At 44.3% G+C, this 16553-nt stretch overlaps 1 protein-coding gene across 4 annotated transcripts in view; it reads right to left on the reverse strand.

The window, feature by feature from the left end:
• The window catches only part of CPEB2 (cytoplasmic polyadenylation element binding protein 2), a 57109-nt gene that overhangs the window by 11871 nt on the left and 28685 nt on the right, over positions 1-16553 (reverse strand). For 2 of the 4 annotated variants that reach the window (XM_004681400.2, XM_004681397.2), the window contains 3 exons: positions 13884-13907; positions 3692-3862; positions 2246-2335 (listed from right to left, as the gene is read on the reverse strand). In XM_004681400.2, coding sequence (XP_004681457.1) covers positions 2246-2335; positions 3692-3862; positions 13884-13907 — 285 coding nt within the window. The remainder of the gene's footprint in view (positions 1-2245; positions 2336-3691; positions 3863-13883; positions 13908-16553) is intronic. The other 2 variants (XM_004681402.2, XM_004681398.2) reach the window with 1 other exon arrangement.

Consider the following 16553-nt stretch of genomic DNA (forward strand, 5'->3'; position numbering starts at 1 on the left):
ACCGAATGAGACGAAGCCCTCCCTGGGGGAGAGCAGAGTGCAGGGGCTGCTGACTAAGGAGGGGCAGCACTTCTTAAATCAACTCTGTGTGCCAGCAGGGACTTTTCCTGGGTCTGGGGCTGTGCCTGGACTCTGAGGACAGCTCCCCCTTGAGCCCTGCCTCTCTGGGGAACAGGCCCTTCCTCTTCTCCAGGTGACAAGCAACGGTCAGTGTTTCATCTAAAATCACACATCCAACAGCTAGACCGAACCTCACTGTAAAAAGCCCTAGCCGTCACGCTGCCAGCTCACCGTTCACGTGACTCGCAGGGCTGTGGGCGGAAAGGACCAACACTTCTCTTTCCTTGGCAGGCCTCTGTGCTGACAAACCTAGAGCTCGGACTTCTGACCCGCGGCGAAAACCGCCGTCCAGTGGGCCTTGGACATCTGCGCATCACACGGTGCAGTGTGAGGCGTATGTCAGCACGACTCGAGGGCTTATTGCCAACAGTAGCTCTTACTGCCACAGAGGTCTCATGTGACACAAAAGGACTTCATTCTACTAAAATTATAATTTCTGATCACACATATAAGCCAGCAATCCAATCTCCAGAAATAGAAATTCCAAAGGTATGGTTATGCCAGATTAAAAAGACACATTTTAGAACTTTTATGCTTGCTGGAAACAATTTGATTATGCTTGAAAAAAGAAAAGAGTTTCCCTTAGCAAAGTCTTTAATTTTGACACAAGCTAAAGATTTGAAATAGAACTGATTTAGATCAGTGAAAAGAAAGTCAATTTACTAAAATAAAAAGATCAAGTTGGTGTTTTAAATTCACTCCCATTACTCAGCTCATCAAGATGCACAGTGAATAAGATTGCTTAGGCCTGAAGAATGTGACACAGATAAAATCATCAACTGTGTAAAGTTGTAAAATCTACAACTGTGGAGAGCACTGTAGACTCTCCAGAAGACTAGATTTGACCTCCAAGGGGGAGGGGGGGGGAGGGAGAAGGGCGGGGGCTGAAAGCTAAGTAAGCTTAGATAAACTGAGTATAAGGGAATAGAGAGACCAGAGCAAGAACCTTTAGGCAGAGAGAACTCTACTTAAAGGAGACCAGGCTGCAGGCAATGTACTTCTGCCTTTACTCTAACAATCAGAAAACCACCCAAGGGCTCAAGCAGAAAAGCCAGCAGCGCCCCCAGATCCCTATGGAGCGATTACTCCAGAGACAGTGTGGGCGGGACAAGTGGAGAGCCGGGGACAAGGAGCCAGGGCAAAGGCCGGCCTGGTCACAAGCCCACCGCTGGCAGCAGTCAGGCAAGGGGATGGTAACCGAGCCAGGGGCATCATGAGTAACAAGCACTTTTGGAGAACACACAGCTAAACCGTAACAAGAGGACACACAGGACACAGATCAAAACTCAGCTGGCAAATGAACATGTGTATCACAGCAAGCTTGTTTTCTTTCTTACCAAGGACTTGAGACCTGCAAAAGTGGCAAACTCCAGTCATGTGAACATTTACAGATCAAAAAACAGAGCCAGAGTTTTCACCAGTTTCTGCTTTACTGGGCTTTCTCCCCTCGCCCTTCTGCACTCTGTGGGTGCAGGGGCTACCTGAGCTCCCAACAAGGCTCTGCTGTACTAATGAATGTTAGTGCAACCTGTGATTTCTGCACCCTGGTGACGAGTCTCTGGAACATTCTGGCTTATGTGGAGAATACCACAGGTTTCCTCTTCACATCTTCTCTTTATGTAACTGAATTTTTTTTTTTTTTTAATACCAGTTACTTCCTTCTCTGTCTTAATTCACCAACAGAACATGTACTGTTACCTATTCTGGAACACTTACATGTATCCCGCAATACTAAACTAGCCACAGGTCTGTATCTTTGTCTCCCTTCATGTGGAACTTAACTGCATTGTGTAGACATGTTTTTTTAGTCTTCATGCAAGTTATGAAGAGAGATGCTTTTGACAGAGAGAATACTTAAACGTTTGTTGATCTGAATATTTGATATTATCTTCAAATCTAGAGAAAGCAAAGCAAGTGTCTTATGACTCCTGAGTGGCTTAAGATGAACTCTACCTAGCTGTCATTCTGCCTCACTAGTGCACATAGCCAGCATCTGCAGACCACATTGGTTTTTATAGAAAGACAGGGTGATACTCAATTTTAAAAGTGTACACAAGCGGATGAATATCGTCTCTTTTGCTCTCATAGAACTAATTACCTAGCAGTGTTAACAATAAAAACTTACCTTTTGGTGGAAAATAGGATTTGCTTTCTGCTTTGTGAGGCCAATCTACTACCAGAGGGCCAAATCTTCTGAAGCTAGCAGTTATTTCATCTTAAAAAATAGAATAATGCCTGTTAGGATTTTGCTTCAATGGTTCATTTTTAAAAAACCCATACTTTCGGCCCTTCCTGGTGGCGCAGCAGGTTAAAGCACAGCACTAAGAAGCTTAAGCCACTTCCGCATGAGTTCGACACCCGCCTGCCCAGGAGGTGACCACATGGCGCGGCAGACCTCTCCTGACCCGCCCGCTGCTCCCCTCAGCAGTGTACTTTGTTGATCTGCCTGTTCTGCTCCCCGCTCTGTCCCTGGTGAATTCTCTCATCCACCACATATCTAGCCTATACCCCAGTTCTGTATGAATAAATAAATCTTAAAAAAAAAAAAACCCATACTTTCTAAGTTACTTTAAAGATTTATATTTATAAGTGCCAAATAGCCTAATGCAAACTAAAAATACTGGACATGTTTAGTATCATCCTTATTAAAATAATTACATATATAATACATAAAACTAACATTTTAGTAAAAAAGAATCATTTTAAAGCATACTTTGGCGAGAATAATTAATGCCTTGTGAATATTAAATTTTTCTGTAAATTTTATAAATATGTAAGTGTCATATAACCACGAATGGATTTATAGCACACCTATAATACAGTCATACATAAATATCAGGGCACGAGAAACCACCAACATCCTACGGAGTTAGGCAAAGTCCTGAAGAGAGAGTTGTGCTGAAGCCAGTGTGGAGTTGGGGTATATCTGCTTCGTAGCAGGGTGCTGGCCCCTGCCAGGCAGTCCCACTGAACATACCTAGGTCAGCCCCGCAGTGAGCCTCACGGCACTGACCAACATCAGGAAATGCTGGGGGACATCTGAATCGTAACTGAAAACTCCCGATATAGTAACATCTTGTCTGCTAGTTGTAAAGAGAGTAGATTCCCCAAGAATCTCACAAACATTAGAAATTTTCAGTTTAAAATTTTATCTTGAACTGTTTGGGGGCTGGGGGGGGGGTGTTATACACAGTTTTACATTTTTATTAGCCTCTGGTCACCCTAGTCATGATTATACTCTGTTCCAGTACTCCTTGCCTTACAGCCTCCTCTTTAATGGCTTCTTTACATGTAAAGCCAAAACCTCTGATTTTCACAGGATGCAGGTGGAGTTTCATGGCTGATTGCCTTTATTTTGTGTCTGTGTGTGTGTGATGGCCACTGAGGTTTTACATAAGCAGTTTCTACACAACGAAGTTTTACATCTGCAGTGTGTCCTATTTAAAGATTTTAGTGGGAATGATGATCAACGGTATGAAAATCTCACTTGCAAAAGTATGTAACTAAGATTAGAGGTAAGACATCCATTACCCATCCGCATGCTAGTTCAGGTCCAGGGCATCCATCTTACCTTCGTCAATATCTGGAGGAAGACCACCAACAAAAACTTTTCTTGAGAAGCGTTCTATCCGCTCTCCATTCTGGTGAGCCGAGTAGCAGGCCGGTGAGTTTAAAACACCAACCTGATCATTGTGACCGTCATCCAGCAGGCCGTCATCTATTGGAAAGAGGGAAGAGCGACCTAAAACATAAGAGAAAATACAACCTGAATCTCATATTGGAAAGTATCAAAGGTAAGCATGAAAAAGCAATGACAAATTCAAAGGTGATGATGAAATAATGAAGGTGATGTAGACATAAAAAATTAAGGAAAGGCCCTCCCTGGTGGCGCAGCGGGTTAAAGCACAGCACTGAGAATCTAAAGCCTCTTCCGCATGAGTTCGATTCCCGCCCGCCCCGGAGGTGACCACATGGCGCGGCAGACCTCTCCTGACCCTCCCGCTGCTCCCCTCAGCAGTGTACTTCGTCCATCTGCCTGTTCTGCTCCCCACTCTGTCTCTGGTGAAGCCTCTCACCGCCCCTGAGCCTCTGGCCTGTACCCCAGTTCTGTATGCACAAATAAATAAATAAATTAAAAAAAAAAAAGGGAAATTCAGACAAGGTTTCCACAGGAGAGAACCATCTCCTCAGACTGAGAAAGCCACGCACACTGGCACGTGCCTGTCTCTGATGCCAGTGGTGAGGGCGGGTACACTGGGTGGTTAGGCTGGGTGCAAGACTGAAGATGCCTTCAAGGCACTGGTCACTGGAAAGGAAATGGCACAGAGGAGACCGCTGAGACGATGTAACAGACACCAGAGCAGACTGTGGCAAGAAAGGTCAATGTGACAGGCAACGCCGGCAAGCAAGCTCTTGCATTTCTACACGCATGCCCACTATGGCAGGCTTCTGCACACGTGCGGAACGGAGAGGCACTGCCTCGAGGCCTGCGGGCTCCATCTGAGCCCTCCCTTCCAGGCTCACTCTGGAGAGGGCACATTTCCAATAGAGATCCTGATGCAGACTCCAGGGATCAAAATGGAAGACACCCTCATCACATCTAGTTTAGGTCCTCAAGGACTCCCGCACCCTGGTGCACGTCCCCAAGGAAGCCCCCAGTGCCTCGGAGGAGGCTGCTGATGGAGGAGAGGTCTGCCTGTGAGAGGGCAACTTCTTAAATCCCCAAGAGAAACCAGATTATATTTGCCTAAGATGGATCGTGTGCCTACTGAGGCATTCATGGCAGCAGGATGTCAGTGCAAGGACAAGCATAAGCCGTGTGGTTTTTTTCACGTGGAAGGAGAAACCATGAGACAAAGGAAGAAAATGAGCTCACTTAAGAAAGAGGGAGTGCTGTGGGCAGGCTGACCAGGCTGGAGACAAGGAGAATAAAAGCTGGAAAGTGCCTGAAGCTGGCCAGACTCCTTACCCTTGAGCACCAGGCCAGGGAGACGTTTTATTGAGTAGGTACAGGGGGTTAGCAAGATGATAGATGTTCGGGGCAGTCCTGGCACATGTAGCTGGAAACGCGCAGATGATAATGTCTTGAAGAACGCAGGGGATGGACCATGAAAGGTTAGAGGGGAGATAAGACACGAGTGGAAGGGGGAGGGAACAAGATTTTAGAACATGGACAGCTGAGAAGAATCATTAACTAAGGTAAAGACAGTGAAGACCAGAAGCTGCAACAAGAACAGGAACTGGTTACAGATGAGAGCCCTTTCACATGCTGAGGATGTTCCAGGGAGGCTGACGCCCATGGGGAAAGGGCCTCAGTGCTACTGCTGAGAAAATAATTTGAAATCATTTCACAGAGCTTGTGATAGCTTAGGGCTTTTTGTGATCGTCGACAAAAATTCCAAGGAGAAATGAAGAAGATAACTCCTACGTGTATGGGAGAAATGGAACATTTAGTATAAAGCAGGAGTGGTGAGAGGGGCCCAACGTGTCCGGGTGATGGAGGAAGGCAGCACAAGGGGCAGAGAGCAGAGCGGCCGGCGCAGGAGGCTGCGATTGGGGAGGAGCTGTGCGCAGGGAGACGTGCTCGCCGAAGGCAGCGGTTCCGGAGACATCGGCAGGAGTCACGCTGCACAGGCAGCTTTATAAAGCACAGACTTGGAAAGATGATGCTTCGATGCTTCAGAGACTTATTGGAGACGGAGAATGAAAGGAAGATTGTAAGTGGCTGTTTTCTCCTAAGAGACAGTGAGGGTTGTTTTTATTTTATTTATTTATTTATTTTTAAAGATTTATTTATTTGTACATACAAAACTGGGGTACAGGCCAGAGGCTCAGGGGTGGCGAGAGGCTTCACCAGAAACAGAGTCGGGAGCAGTACAGGCAGATGGACGAAACACACTGCTGTGGGGAGCAGCGGGCGGGTCAGGAGAGGTCTGCCACGCCATGTGGTCACCTCTGGGGCGGGCGGGGATCGAACTCATGCAGAAGTGGCTTTAGCTTTTCAGTGCAGTGCTTTAACCCGCTGCGCCACCAGGGAGGGCCGAGAGTTGTTTTTAGATGAGGCAAAGCATATTGGCTATAGCACAAGCCTTGATATAGACAATAAATTTTCAACATAAAGTGTCATTAATGTGCTATCATCTTGAAAAACAGTACAGAGAGGCACAAACAAGAAATACGAGGACTGGCACAGAGCCGGGGTAGGCTGGGAAGGGGGCTAACATGACAGGAAGCTAGATGCTACCTACAGTTACTACCCTGATGTTGGAAATAAGAATTTAAAGTTCACTAGGTAAAATGAAAACAGGAGAAAAAGTCATATTTGGTATTGGAAACAGGAACTATTCGATACATTTAAATTCAATTTCAGTAAGCTATTCTGAAAGATACCTATGACCACCAACTAATTTTGTAAATACTAATTAATATTCCCAACATCTTGGTATCAGAAATGGAGACCAATCAAAAAAGGAACATTAATATTCTTTATGATCAATGGAACAAAACTTCTAAATGAAACTTGTTATGCTTAATAACCCAAACCTAATCAATATTAAATGTTAAATATCAATCTTATTTTTATTTATGTTAATGTAGTTATTATCAGTTTACTACTAAATTGAATTGTGAATAATTGGTTTTATTTTCTACATTAAATTTGTTTGTTACAAGTTAGTGACAGAATAGCACAAGAGAAAAGCAATGAAGTCAGACGCTGGCTGGCCCCATGAGCACACGGGGAGGCGGGGCCTGGGTGAGTGGAGAATAGTAACGACATCGGGGTGGGAAGACTGTCACCTCTAAACACAAATGGTGATGTGAATCAAAAGTAACGCGATACCTAAGAAAGGAAACCTATGAAATCAAGGTACCTTCAAAAGCACAGTTTAAGATAAAAAGAAACCCCAGCGACCAACCTAAGGAAAGAAAGGAGAGCCACGGGTGGCTGAGGGCTGCCAGCCAGCCAAGGCCAATGCACAGGGCAGGAGGAAGCGTCCCCAAAACAGTCACCTCGACAGCTGACAAGGAGGAACAGGCCATACACAGAACCAAAAAGAACATGGCCAAATAATACCACATCAACTACAAGTCAAATCTACACTTAAAAACACTCCTTCCCTCTATGGTGATGGCACACAAGTGATTCAGTGATGGGAAACCGGCGGGGATGACAATTGAGATGAAAAAAAAAAAAATGTACAAAGTGATGTAAAAATAAACTGTTAAAAAACCAAAAAACAAAACCAAAAAGCACTTCTTCCCTCAAGCATGAATGACAAAGCCCAGGTGGCTTTTCACAAGACTTTTGAGGAATAGCAGTGTCTTACCCAAATTCTCTTAGAAAATGAAGAAAACACTTCCTAACTTGTTTTGCATCGGGAGTACTAAAGCCAGACAGCAATACAAGAAAAATTATGTACTAACATCTCTCAAATACAGGAGCAAAACCCTAGAGAATCTTGAAACATATAAAAATGGAAACTAGATCATGATTAAGTGGGGTACACCCAGGAATGTAAGACTGACATCCAAAAATCAACAAACTACAAATTTACTACAGTAACAGAAGGAAACAAATTCCAAACAGCCAATTCCAGGGATGCATCTGAAGTAGGAAATGCAGCTGATAAAACTCAACAGTTACTGGCAATGAAAACTCTTAGCAAACTGGGAATATATGAATATGTGGGCATTCCCTCAATTTGATAAAGAGCATAAAAACCCAGAATTAACATCTTTAATGATAATGAAATGTTCTCTGAGAGAAATCAAGCCCCCCCCCCCCACCACACAACCAACTGATTTTTCCCAAAGGTCCCAGCTCAATAAAGGTTTTTTTTTTTTTTTTTCAATACATGATGGAGGAACAATGACCATCTGGTTGGAGGAGGAAAATGGCTGATCCTTATTCTCACGCCATATGCTAAAAAATACCCTCTACGAGGATCAGAGACCTAAGGGCGAAGCTAAACAGCGAGGTCCAGGGTCCCCTCTGATGTGTGAGCAGAGCAGAAATCTCTTGGGGCTAAAGACACTGATGATGGATACAAACAACTTTACTTCCAACCACATTAAATATCTTGCTGCTCTATCAAAAGATAGTGAAGCAAAAAGCAATGACTGCTGAAAAGTTCCTCAGAATGACATCTCCACCCCACCAAAAGGCAAAAGGCTTGTTGTACTGACACTTCACAGAAGAATACCCCAGAGTGGGAGCCAAGCATCAGAAGGTGCTTTCACCATGGTCTGTTCTTGTCAGAGAAAGATGAGAACCACAATGAGATCCTATCTACACATGTATAGACTGGATAAAACTGAAACGCTCACAATGCGAACTTAGTCTCATCCTCTGTGGCAAGCAGCTGGACAGCTCCTCAGAAAGTCAGACATGTACTTATTCTGTGAACCAAGGCTACTCTCAGCCACACAGCTATGAGGGAGGACTGCTTACCGCTCCCTCCCCTGCCAGGCCCCCCCACCCCCAACAGGAAAAGGTACAGAGTGCTCACTGCACTTTTACTCATTAACGGGCTCCATATGGAAAACAATTTAAATGTCTGTAAGTATAGAAATGGAGAAACAAACTGCTGCATAGTCAATGTTTCCGCTCTCCAATGACACAATGACAGCTATTTTCTCTTTACAAAGAAAGTCAAACAATTTCTCTTCAACTTGGGACTGAAATTTATAACTATTTAAACGTGATTACTTAGGACATTTTCAAAAGTTCTCTTCTTTCAAAGGAAGAGTTGATATGGTCATTTCTAGGGCTCTTACCACAAGAAGTAGAAGTTGTTTAATTTCTTCAGGTAAATAAAACCAACAACAAACTTAAGATACTGCGCATCAATTTTTAGGCTCAAAAACGTTTACTGCAATTGGGGCTGCACTGTTTGAAGTGGTAGGTTTTTCTTTTTCTATTTTAGAAATTATCACTTCATCTTGAAACCAAGCACTTCATTTATGTTCTCTTGGTATGATGAAATAAACCCAACTCCACATTCCTGACTATCCCTGAAGCAAAAGGGAAAAACTGTCGTTAAAACTGCTACTCAGCGATGCTGATTTCAAATGTGCCTGCGTGCCCACTTGCATGCCTGTGGTGTGGACCTACGCTCTGCACACATACACACAGGCTGGCTGCAGGCATGTATGCATGAAAGCTCTGTGATGGGGAAACATACAAACAGAAAATATGAGAATGTGAGATTTGTAGTAAACAGGATCAGAGAGCATTTCTAAAAGTTAAAGAGATTTACAAAGAATGGGATAGTTTTAGACAGAGTTGAGGAGACGAGAGGAGAAGGCTTCCCAGCCAGAAGATACTTGCTTGAACAAAAGCACAGACTTATTCCCGAGGCCATTACCACCGAAAACATCAAATGATAAGGCACTCTTGACCCCGTACTCAAAAGCATCACCTACAAATCAAGTAAAACAGCTTGTGCTCTCTAAGCCACTGAAAGTGCACATGTGAACGTTTACAGGCAGAACAGTGGCTCTAGCAGAGTAGAGGTAAAGCAGCGGGAGAGGAAGCTCCAGAAGAAACGCAGAGAGCCGCCGGGAGTGAGCCGGAGGCGCACTCTGTGCCAGGGCCCCTCTGCATGCGCCATGGCGCTCGGGGGGGGAGGGCCTGGAATGGGACTGGAGTGTACCCCCTCTCCGAACAAGAAGTGGACTCTAGCAAGGACCCTACAACGCATGAGTGTCATCTGTTGGAGTTTACGTGACTGCAGTAATGCATCGCCAAAGGCTTGGAGAAGGCAAGAGGCATCTCCCCGTTTACACCTACACTACTGTTCCACAAAATACACTGGGAAGGACTGTATCAGGAGTTTCCCAGACTGGGGACAGAGCCGAGGGCCCCACTGCGAACGTGTGGGGGGCTACCATGCCCAGACGTCGTTAGACTCCGCTTCTCAGAATTAGCTTTATTCTGGTAGCCCCGACTAGTCATTTCCCAAAATATCAAAGGGTTGGGAAGGCTGCGATACAGGACTTGCACAAATGCAGTCAATTTGCAGCTTGAATCAAAACTTGGTTCTTTGCGCTCAATGGACGGTGCTGTGCTTTTATGGCTGGAACTGTCCTAAAGGCAGACACACGCCAAGGGGTCAAGGGTGGCTGCGGACGCGGCTCCCTCGCCAGGCCGCCGCCCCGCTGCCACTGGGCAGTGCTCAGTGTGGCTTCCTGACCGTGCAGGGACACGGCAGGCCGAGGCCAGCGCTCGAGCCGCCCGTCCCGGCAGAACGCTGGTGGCGCAGTGCTCCCAGGACTGAGGCCCACAGCGCTCCCCAAAATACTCTGCTGTCTTAACAAGTTCATGCTTTTCTCGTTTCTCATAGCGAATGCGGGAGATAATGAAAAAAAGTAATCACAACCTAGTGCCCTGTGTGCTTTTGTCTTTAAGTTTAATTAAGTCCACGGACACTGTTTCTCCCACAAACTGGCGCGGCTGGGCGGAGGTGCCAGCAGGTCCTCTGGAGGCGGCGGCTGTCACTGCTTCCCTGCAGACAGCACGTGCTTTGGGTTGTGCTGGCGGCGCCTCTGCTCCCCGCTCTCCACTCTGCCATCCGGCTGCCGCGCCCCGGAAAGGGCCTGTGCACACCAGGGAAGCTGTTTACCAAGCAGGTGGTTTGGCTGTGGTCACAGCTGGCTGACCTTGTCTCAGCCTTAGCCTGGTGTTTTCCCTGCTTTGCAGATGTTTGCTTCTCTGGCAATTATCAAAAACATTTATCAAGGATAAGATTCCAGTCATGATGTCATCATAAAAGATTCGCTAGTGGAGATTATCAGGGGAAGTGCGCTCACAAGATTCTGTTTCTGAGTCAAAAGAGTCCAAATCAAAACTAGTCCCAACAGAAAACCCGAGTCCACTTTAAAACAATACACAGGGGCCAGCATTCCTAGCAATCTGTATTTACCAATGGTCCATAAATCTGATGGCTACACAGTATGAGTGAATCAGCCTTGCTCACTGAATGCTCACAACTGCAGTCCCTTTGAAAATTATTTCTGCCTTCTCATTCCATGTAAACTCTACTAACCTACATATTGGCTTTACGTGCCAAAAGAGACTGTGTTGTTGTCTATTAACTAAGAGGCTCTTTATCTCTTACTTCAAATATTCTATATATTTGTATTCTCCCTGAAGTACAGCAGCCCTTTGATCTTTCATTAAAGGGAGAGGCTGCAATACAGAAATACTTCAAATCGAGAGTTTCAAGTTATACTTCACATGCCCATTCACTGTCCCAGAGTGGCCTATGTTCTCTGGGTAGAATGGAAGAAACACTGGACAGAAAATACAAAGACCGGTATTTTCCCATAGGCTAAAGTCATTTTCACACGAGAGGCTGCCTCCCCCCTCACCTCGACTCCAGCCTCTGTGGACACAGGGACACTGAGGAGTGGGAACAGCTCCCACTGGACAGCAGGGAAAGGCGTCCTTGTTAAGTTCTCCCAGGACATGACAGCTTTATTATTCCTAAGGTATATATTTCACATAGCACTATCTATAGCCATCGTGATTTATAGTTTTCATTGACATTATTAAAGAAATTAAAATACATAGTCATTTTGGTCGTAATGGGAAACCTCACGTGAAAAACAGGTACCTCTGCCTGGGTGAGTCGCAGGTGACCAAGTTAAGAAGAAAAGGAAGTTCTCCCTAAACTGGGTCACAAAGCAAAATTCCTTGTGAGAATACTGCTCACCCACCACTCACGGGTTTTTTTTCCTGGCAAGAATCACATCAACTCGGTGACATGTCCCACATGAACAGCTCTGATTTGCTTTAAGATACGCGTTCTCTTTTGAAAAGAAAAAGTGACTAAAGGAATGAGTGCGGTCACTCTGAACGACTACCTTACACAAGACGCTGGTGCAGGGTCCTGGGAGGCTAGAGGATGTCAATGTGACGTGGAGGGGAGAGAGCAGACAAGAGGGTTTGGAAAGCCACGCTGTTTAAGTCCCGAGTCATCCCTCTGGCGTTTTAAATGTCTTCTTACTGAGTCCAAGTACTTTCAAAAGCAAATAAAATTCCTCAACATACTCTAATGGGTATGCTTAAAATTAAAATTTTCCAAGCAGACTCTGAAGATTTGGACCAACCAAAAAACTACCCTGCCGTATAGCTTGATGAACACACAGGTGTCTTCCCCCATATTAAGCTGAATGGGCCCGACAGCCGCCAGGTGTGTCCTGAGGAAGGCGGGAGCCAGCTGCCGGCCAGGACAGCCTGCTCTCTCAGCTTCAGAGCCATCACTGGGGCTCCCGGAGGAGCGTGGTTATGTCGCAGTTCTCCTCGAAAGGAGTTTTGCTTTCTCTTCATATTTATAATCGGCCTGCAGTGACTGCGCTGGGATCAAGAGGAAATGACATGACTTGAGATACGTGCAGACCGAAGGCAGCCCTCCCAGGTCAGGCTGTTCACGCCGGAGTAAGACAAATTCGAGTAAATATAAATCACTAAAGTTAAAAATGAAAGGTGTATGTTTATGAAGGCATCCTATTTAAAGAAATGACTTCTAAGCTGCTCTACAGTTCCAAAAGTACCTACAATTCAGAGCGTCAAAAGTTTTCTCAGAGAAGTGAAGTCCCATGTTAAGAAGCGTGCAGGGAAATGACAGCCCCGCCCACCATCTGAAAATAGGCAAAACAGGGACTAAAGTCCTAAACTCCCCCCCTCCTCAGTGGCTGACAACACTATTTAGAAAATTATTCAATTTCAGTTTTCTAAGTTTCTATGTTCTCTAATATTTTAGTTTCTGTAGAAAACTACAAAAAACCAAGGACATAGTTTAACATTTGCACACACCAGATTCTAAAGCTGAATTCACAGGATGTGAAACACCAAAATGGAAGTGCTACTCCAAGCACACACATGCCAGTTTTCATCATCCGTGGAGACAAGTGGCTTTGCTGGTCTGCCTTCCAGGTACCCGGACTCGCAAGCCGACGACAGCAATGGGCGTGTGGCCCATCAGGACAGGTGTAAGAGGCGCTATTACCACTGTCTCCTCCACAGCACAACGGGGACTTTCGGGGCCGAGGAAAACCCTCTCTACTCAGCGTGGCACTTACGACGACATATAAACACCATGATGACTGCTCGCCTGGAGGACAACTACCAGCGTAATGTCACATCCGCTGCTTTCACCCCATCTACGCCTCTCCCTCACAATCTCTGCACGTGAAAACAAGAAATTAAGCCACAGAAAATGTTAGCTGTCTCTCTAGAAAGTTTAAAAGTCCGGCACCACTCAGCCCTACCCTTTTCCTTAGGATAACAAGAACCGTGGGGGGAAGATACTTTTGGGGGAGGGCTTGGGAGGGAGGAGAGGCCCCACGCTCGCTACAGATGTTCATTTGGGACAAACACAAAACCAGCTAGACTTGTAGAGACAGCAGATGCGACGATCAGAGAGGCCCAGCCACCCTGACTTAACAGCATTTACTAAACAATTTCTTATGTAAACAATAAGTGACAGCTCTATTTTAAAATAGTACAAAAATAACTTTCAAAAAGTTAAAATCTGGACAGTTTGAAAAGAAAAATTTATTAAGTAACTGTTAGTATGAGAATGCTTTAGATTTCGATGAAAATGAGATTTAGGATTCAAAATTCTGACAAGTGCTCAAATCAAAACACCATTCTTCTGTGAGTTTTAGATTGTGTGAGAAATCTAAGATAATTAATGACAACGATCAGCAAGACCCAATTAGACACAGTTAAATCACAGCAAACAGAAAGGAATTACCTCGTCTTCGCCCATAACTCCTTGCTGCATGTAAACAAAGGACAAATTGTAAAATGTCAGAACTAAAAATCAGCCCACACATGTAAACATTTGTGATATGCAAGCGACGCAGCACCTGGGCCTCGTGCGCCCTCGGAGCCGCCGCCACACGCAACACGCTTCAGCGTTCACAAGCCCTCGCTCTGCAAACAGCTCAGGGCTGTGAAGTGGCCCCGACTCACACAATCGGTTCCCATTCACGTGAAGCATCCTTGCATAACGACTTGTTTCATCTGAGCAGGACAGAGGTATACAACACACTTCACAATTAAAAAGCACCCCAACTTTTCTGTGAATGCACACAACTTGAATTAAGTCTTTATTTTCCCACACATTAATAAAAAGTGATATAGCAGAGTCCTGTGTTAAAAACCACTGGGTGACACAGTGGAGCAAAAAATGGAACAATATTCATCGGATACTCGGCAGCCCGCACAGCTTGAAGTATAAAGAACTCTGTGTTCAAATGTGTTGAGTTCAAAATATGATGACTGGTATACCACAGCTAACCAAGTTTTGATCCGTAGGGTACAACTTCTAGCAGATCTTCAAGCGACAATGTTACCATCTCTGGAGTTAAGATGGATTCATACAGTGCACATGTTAAGTACTATAAAACTACATCACTTTACGTCATTCCTTATGGAGAAAAAAATACTACAATTTATTTGTCATAAATACCAGCCTGCTAAAATCTGCAACTTGCTTTTAAATAACGCCTCTCTTCAAATCTGAGTATAGAAATGAGCACTTTACCATGGAATTAATATAGAAAATAAGGAACCAAAACATTAAAGTCAAAACTGAAATCTTAATTGGTATTCAAAAATTTTTTAGGTCTGGAAAAACTTTGGTCATTGAAAAACAATCTCAAATCTGAAATATGTATTTAAAAGCTGTCAGAATATAGTCTTCCCAAAAAGAATAAAACTTAAGATCAAAAGAAAACACTTCACATCATTAGATATAACCTAGTACAGACGTTTTACAAAATACACTGCCTACAAGGTGAGATACATCATTTAGTCCCCCATAATTATCGGGGGGAGGGGGGAGGAAATAAACTGGTCAAATCTTAGTCATTTACAATTTAAGAAATTGATAAGGCTACATCAATCTTTTATAAAATATAACTTCACTTGTGCCCTGCCATCCTACTGTCTTTATTTAGTTACATATAATCTACTGCAGACTTGTCTCTAAGTTCCAATTACCCACCAACAGAGTTACCTGGCTGCACACACACAGCTGCTCTATGGGCCACCTGTGTGTGTGTGTGTGTGTGTGTGTGTGTAACTGAGCTGTAACTTTGCTGATTCAGTTGTTTTTGGGTGTGTGTGTGGGGGGGGTGTGGGGGGGAGTAAAAGTGGCAGTAGGCATTTAGAATCCTGTTACCTAGGTCTTTTAAAACTTAGGAATTAGGGTCTCAAAGAGATGGGAGATTGGGAGATTGACTATGGAAACCAGACTGGCCACAGGAATTTTACTACAGCCGTGAGGAGCAGGCTCGGAAGTCTGAAGTTTACAGCCCCAAACACTTCACAGCTCCTGGTCTCGGCGCTGGGTTTCCTGACCAACTGTGGGCATGTTCTAAGATTAACTCAGTATGAACTTACTTTGGGGAACACTTCATTCCCAGGTGTAGAGGGCTGAGCACTTATAAAACAAATGAAACTATGTTAAAGTTTAAAATAAAATTATAATGGCACATAACTCTTGATCTACTGAGAAAATTAATGGCCTCATAACCAGTTTGTTTTTGGCTGTGACTCTTAGCTGAGGCTGCTTGATACTAAACAGAATTTATGTACAAATGTTCAACTCAGTTTCAGACTTAAACATTATTATTTAGAACATTTCTTCAACTATCTGGTACCTGAGCAACTTTAAAATACCGAAAAAGCTTCTTCACTAATTTTTGGATGAAAAAATTTCCCAGATTCCCAAGTTTCTACATGACCAAAACCGTTACTGGCTGAAGATGATGCTCAACCATGGAAAACATCTCCTGCTCCCTGTCACAGAGAGAACCAGGCACTCTATCGTGCTGAACATGGCACACTGGCCCGTCCTGCGACGTCCTGGACTCCCTGGCTGTGTCCCACTGTAAACCTGAAGCAAATGACCAGAACTCTACGGGGAAGAAACACTAAATGGCATTTAGTATGCTGCATAAAAGGTGACTTCTTTGCATTAACAAGTCCCTCCAAACTCGCTTAGAAAAATGATTTAGCAAAAAATGAATGGTTAATTGTATAAAAACTATAGTACTGACTGCACATATGCATATTTTATGAAGCATTATAAAAATGCACTTCATTTAGGTTTTCCAAACTGCTAAAAATGGAGCTTCCATATGACCCAGCAATCCCACTCCTAGGTATCTACTCAAAGACACAAACACACTGGTTCAAAAAGACTCCTGCACCCTCATGTTTACTGCTGCTTTATTTACAATCAGAAAGACATGGAAACAACCCAAATGCCCAAAATTAGATGACTGGATTAAAAAGATGTGGTACATATACACCATGGAATATTATTCAGCAACCAAAAAGATAAACACATGCCTTTTGCAGCAACATGGATGGAGCTGGAAGGGATCATGCTGAGTGAAATAAGCCAGAAAGA

This window comes from Condylura cristata, unplaced genomic scaffold (genome assembly GCF_000260355.1).
Source record: "Condylura cristata isolate star-nosed mole 26May11 unplaced genomic scaffold, ConCri1.0 scaffold00012, whole genome shotgun sequence".
Taxonomy (NCBI): domain Eukaryota; kingdom Metazoa; phylum Chordata; class Mammalia; order Eulipotyphla; family Talpidae; genus Condylura; species Condylura cristata.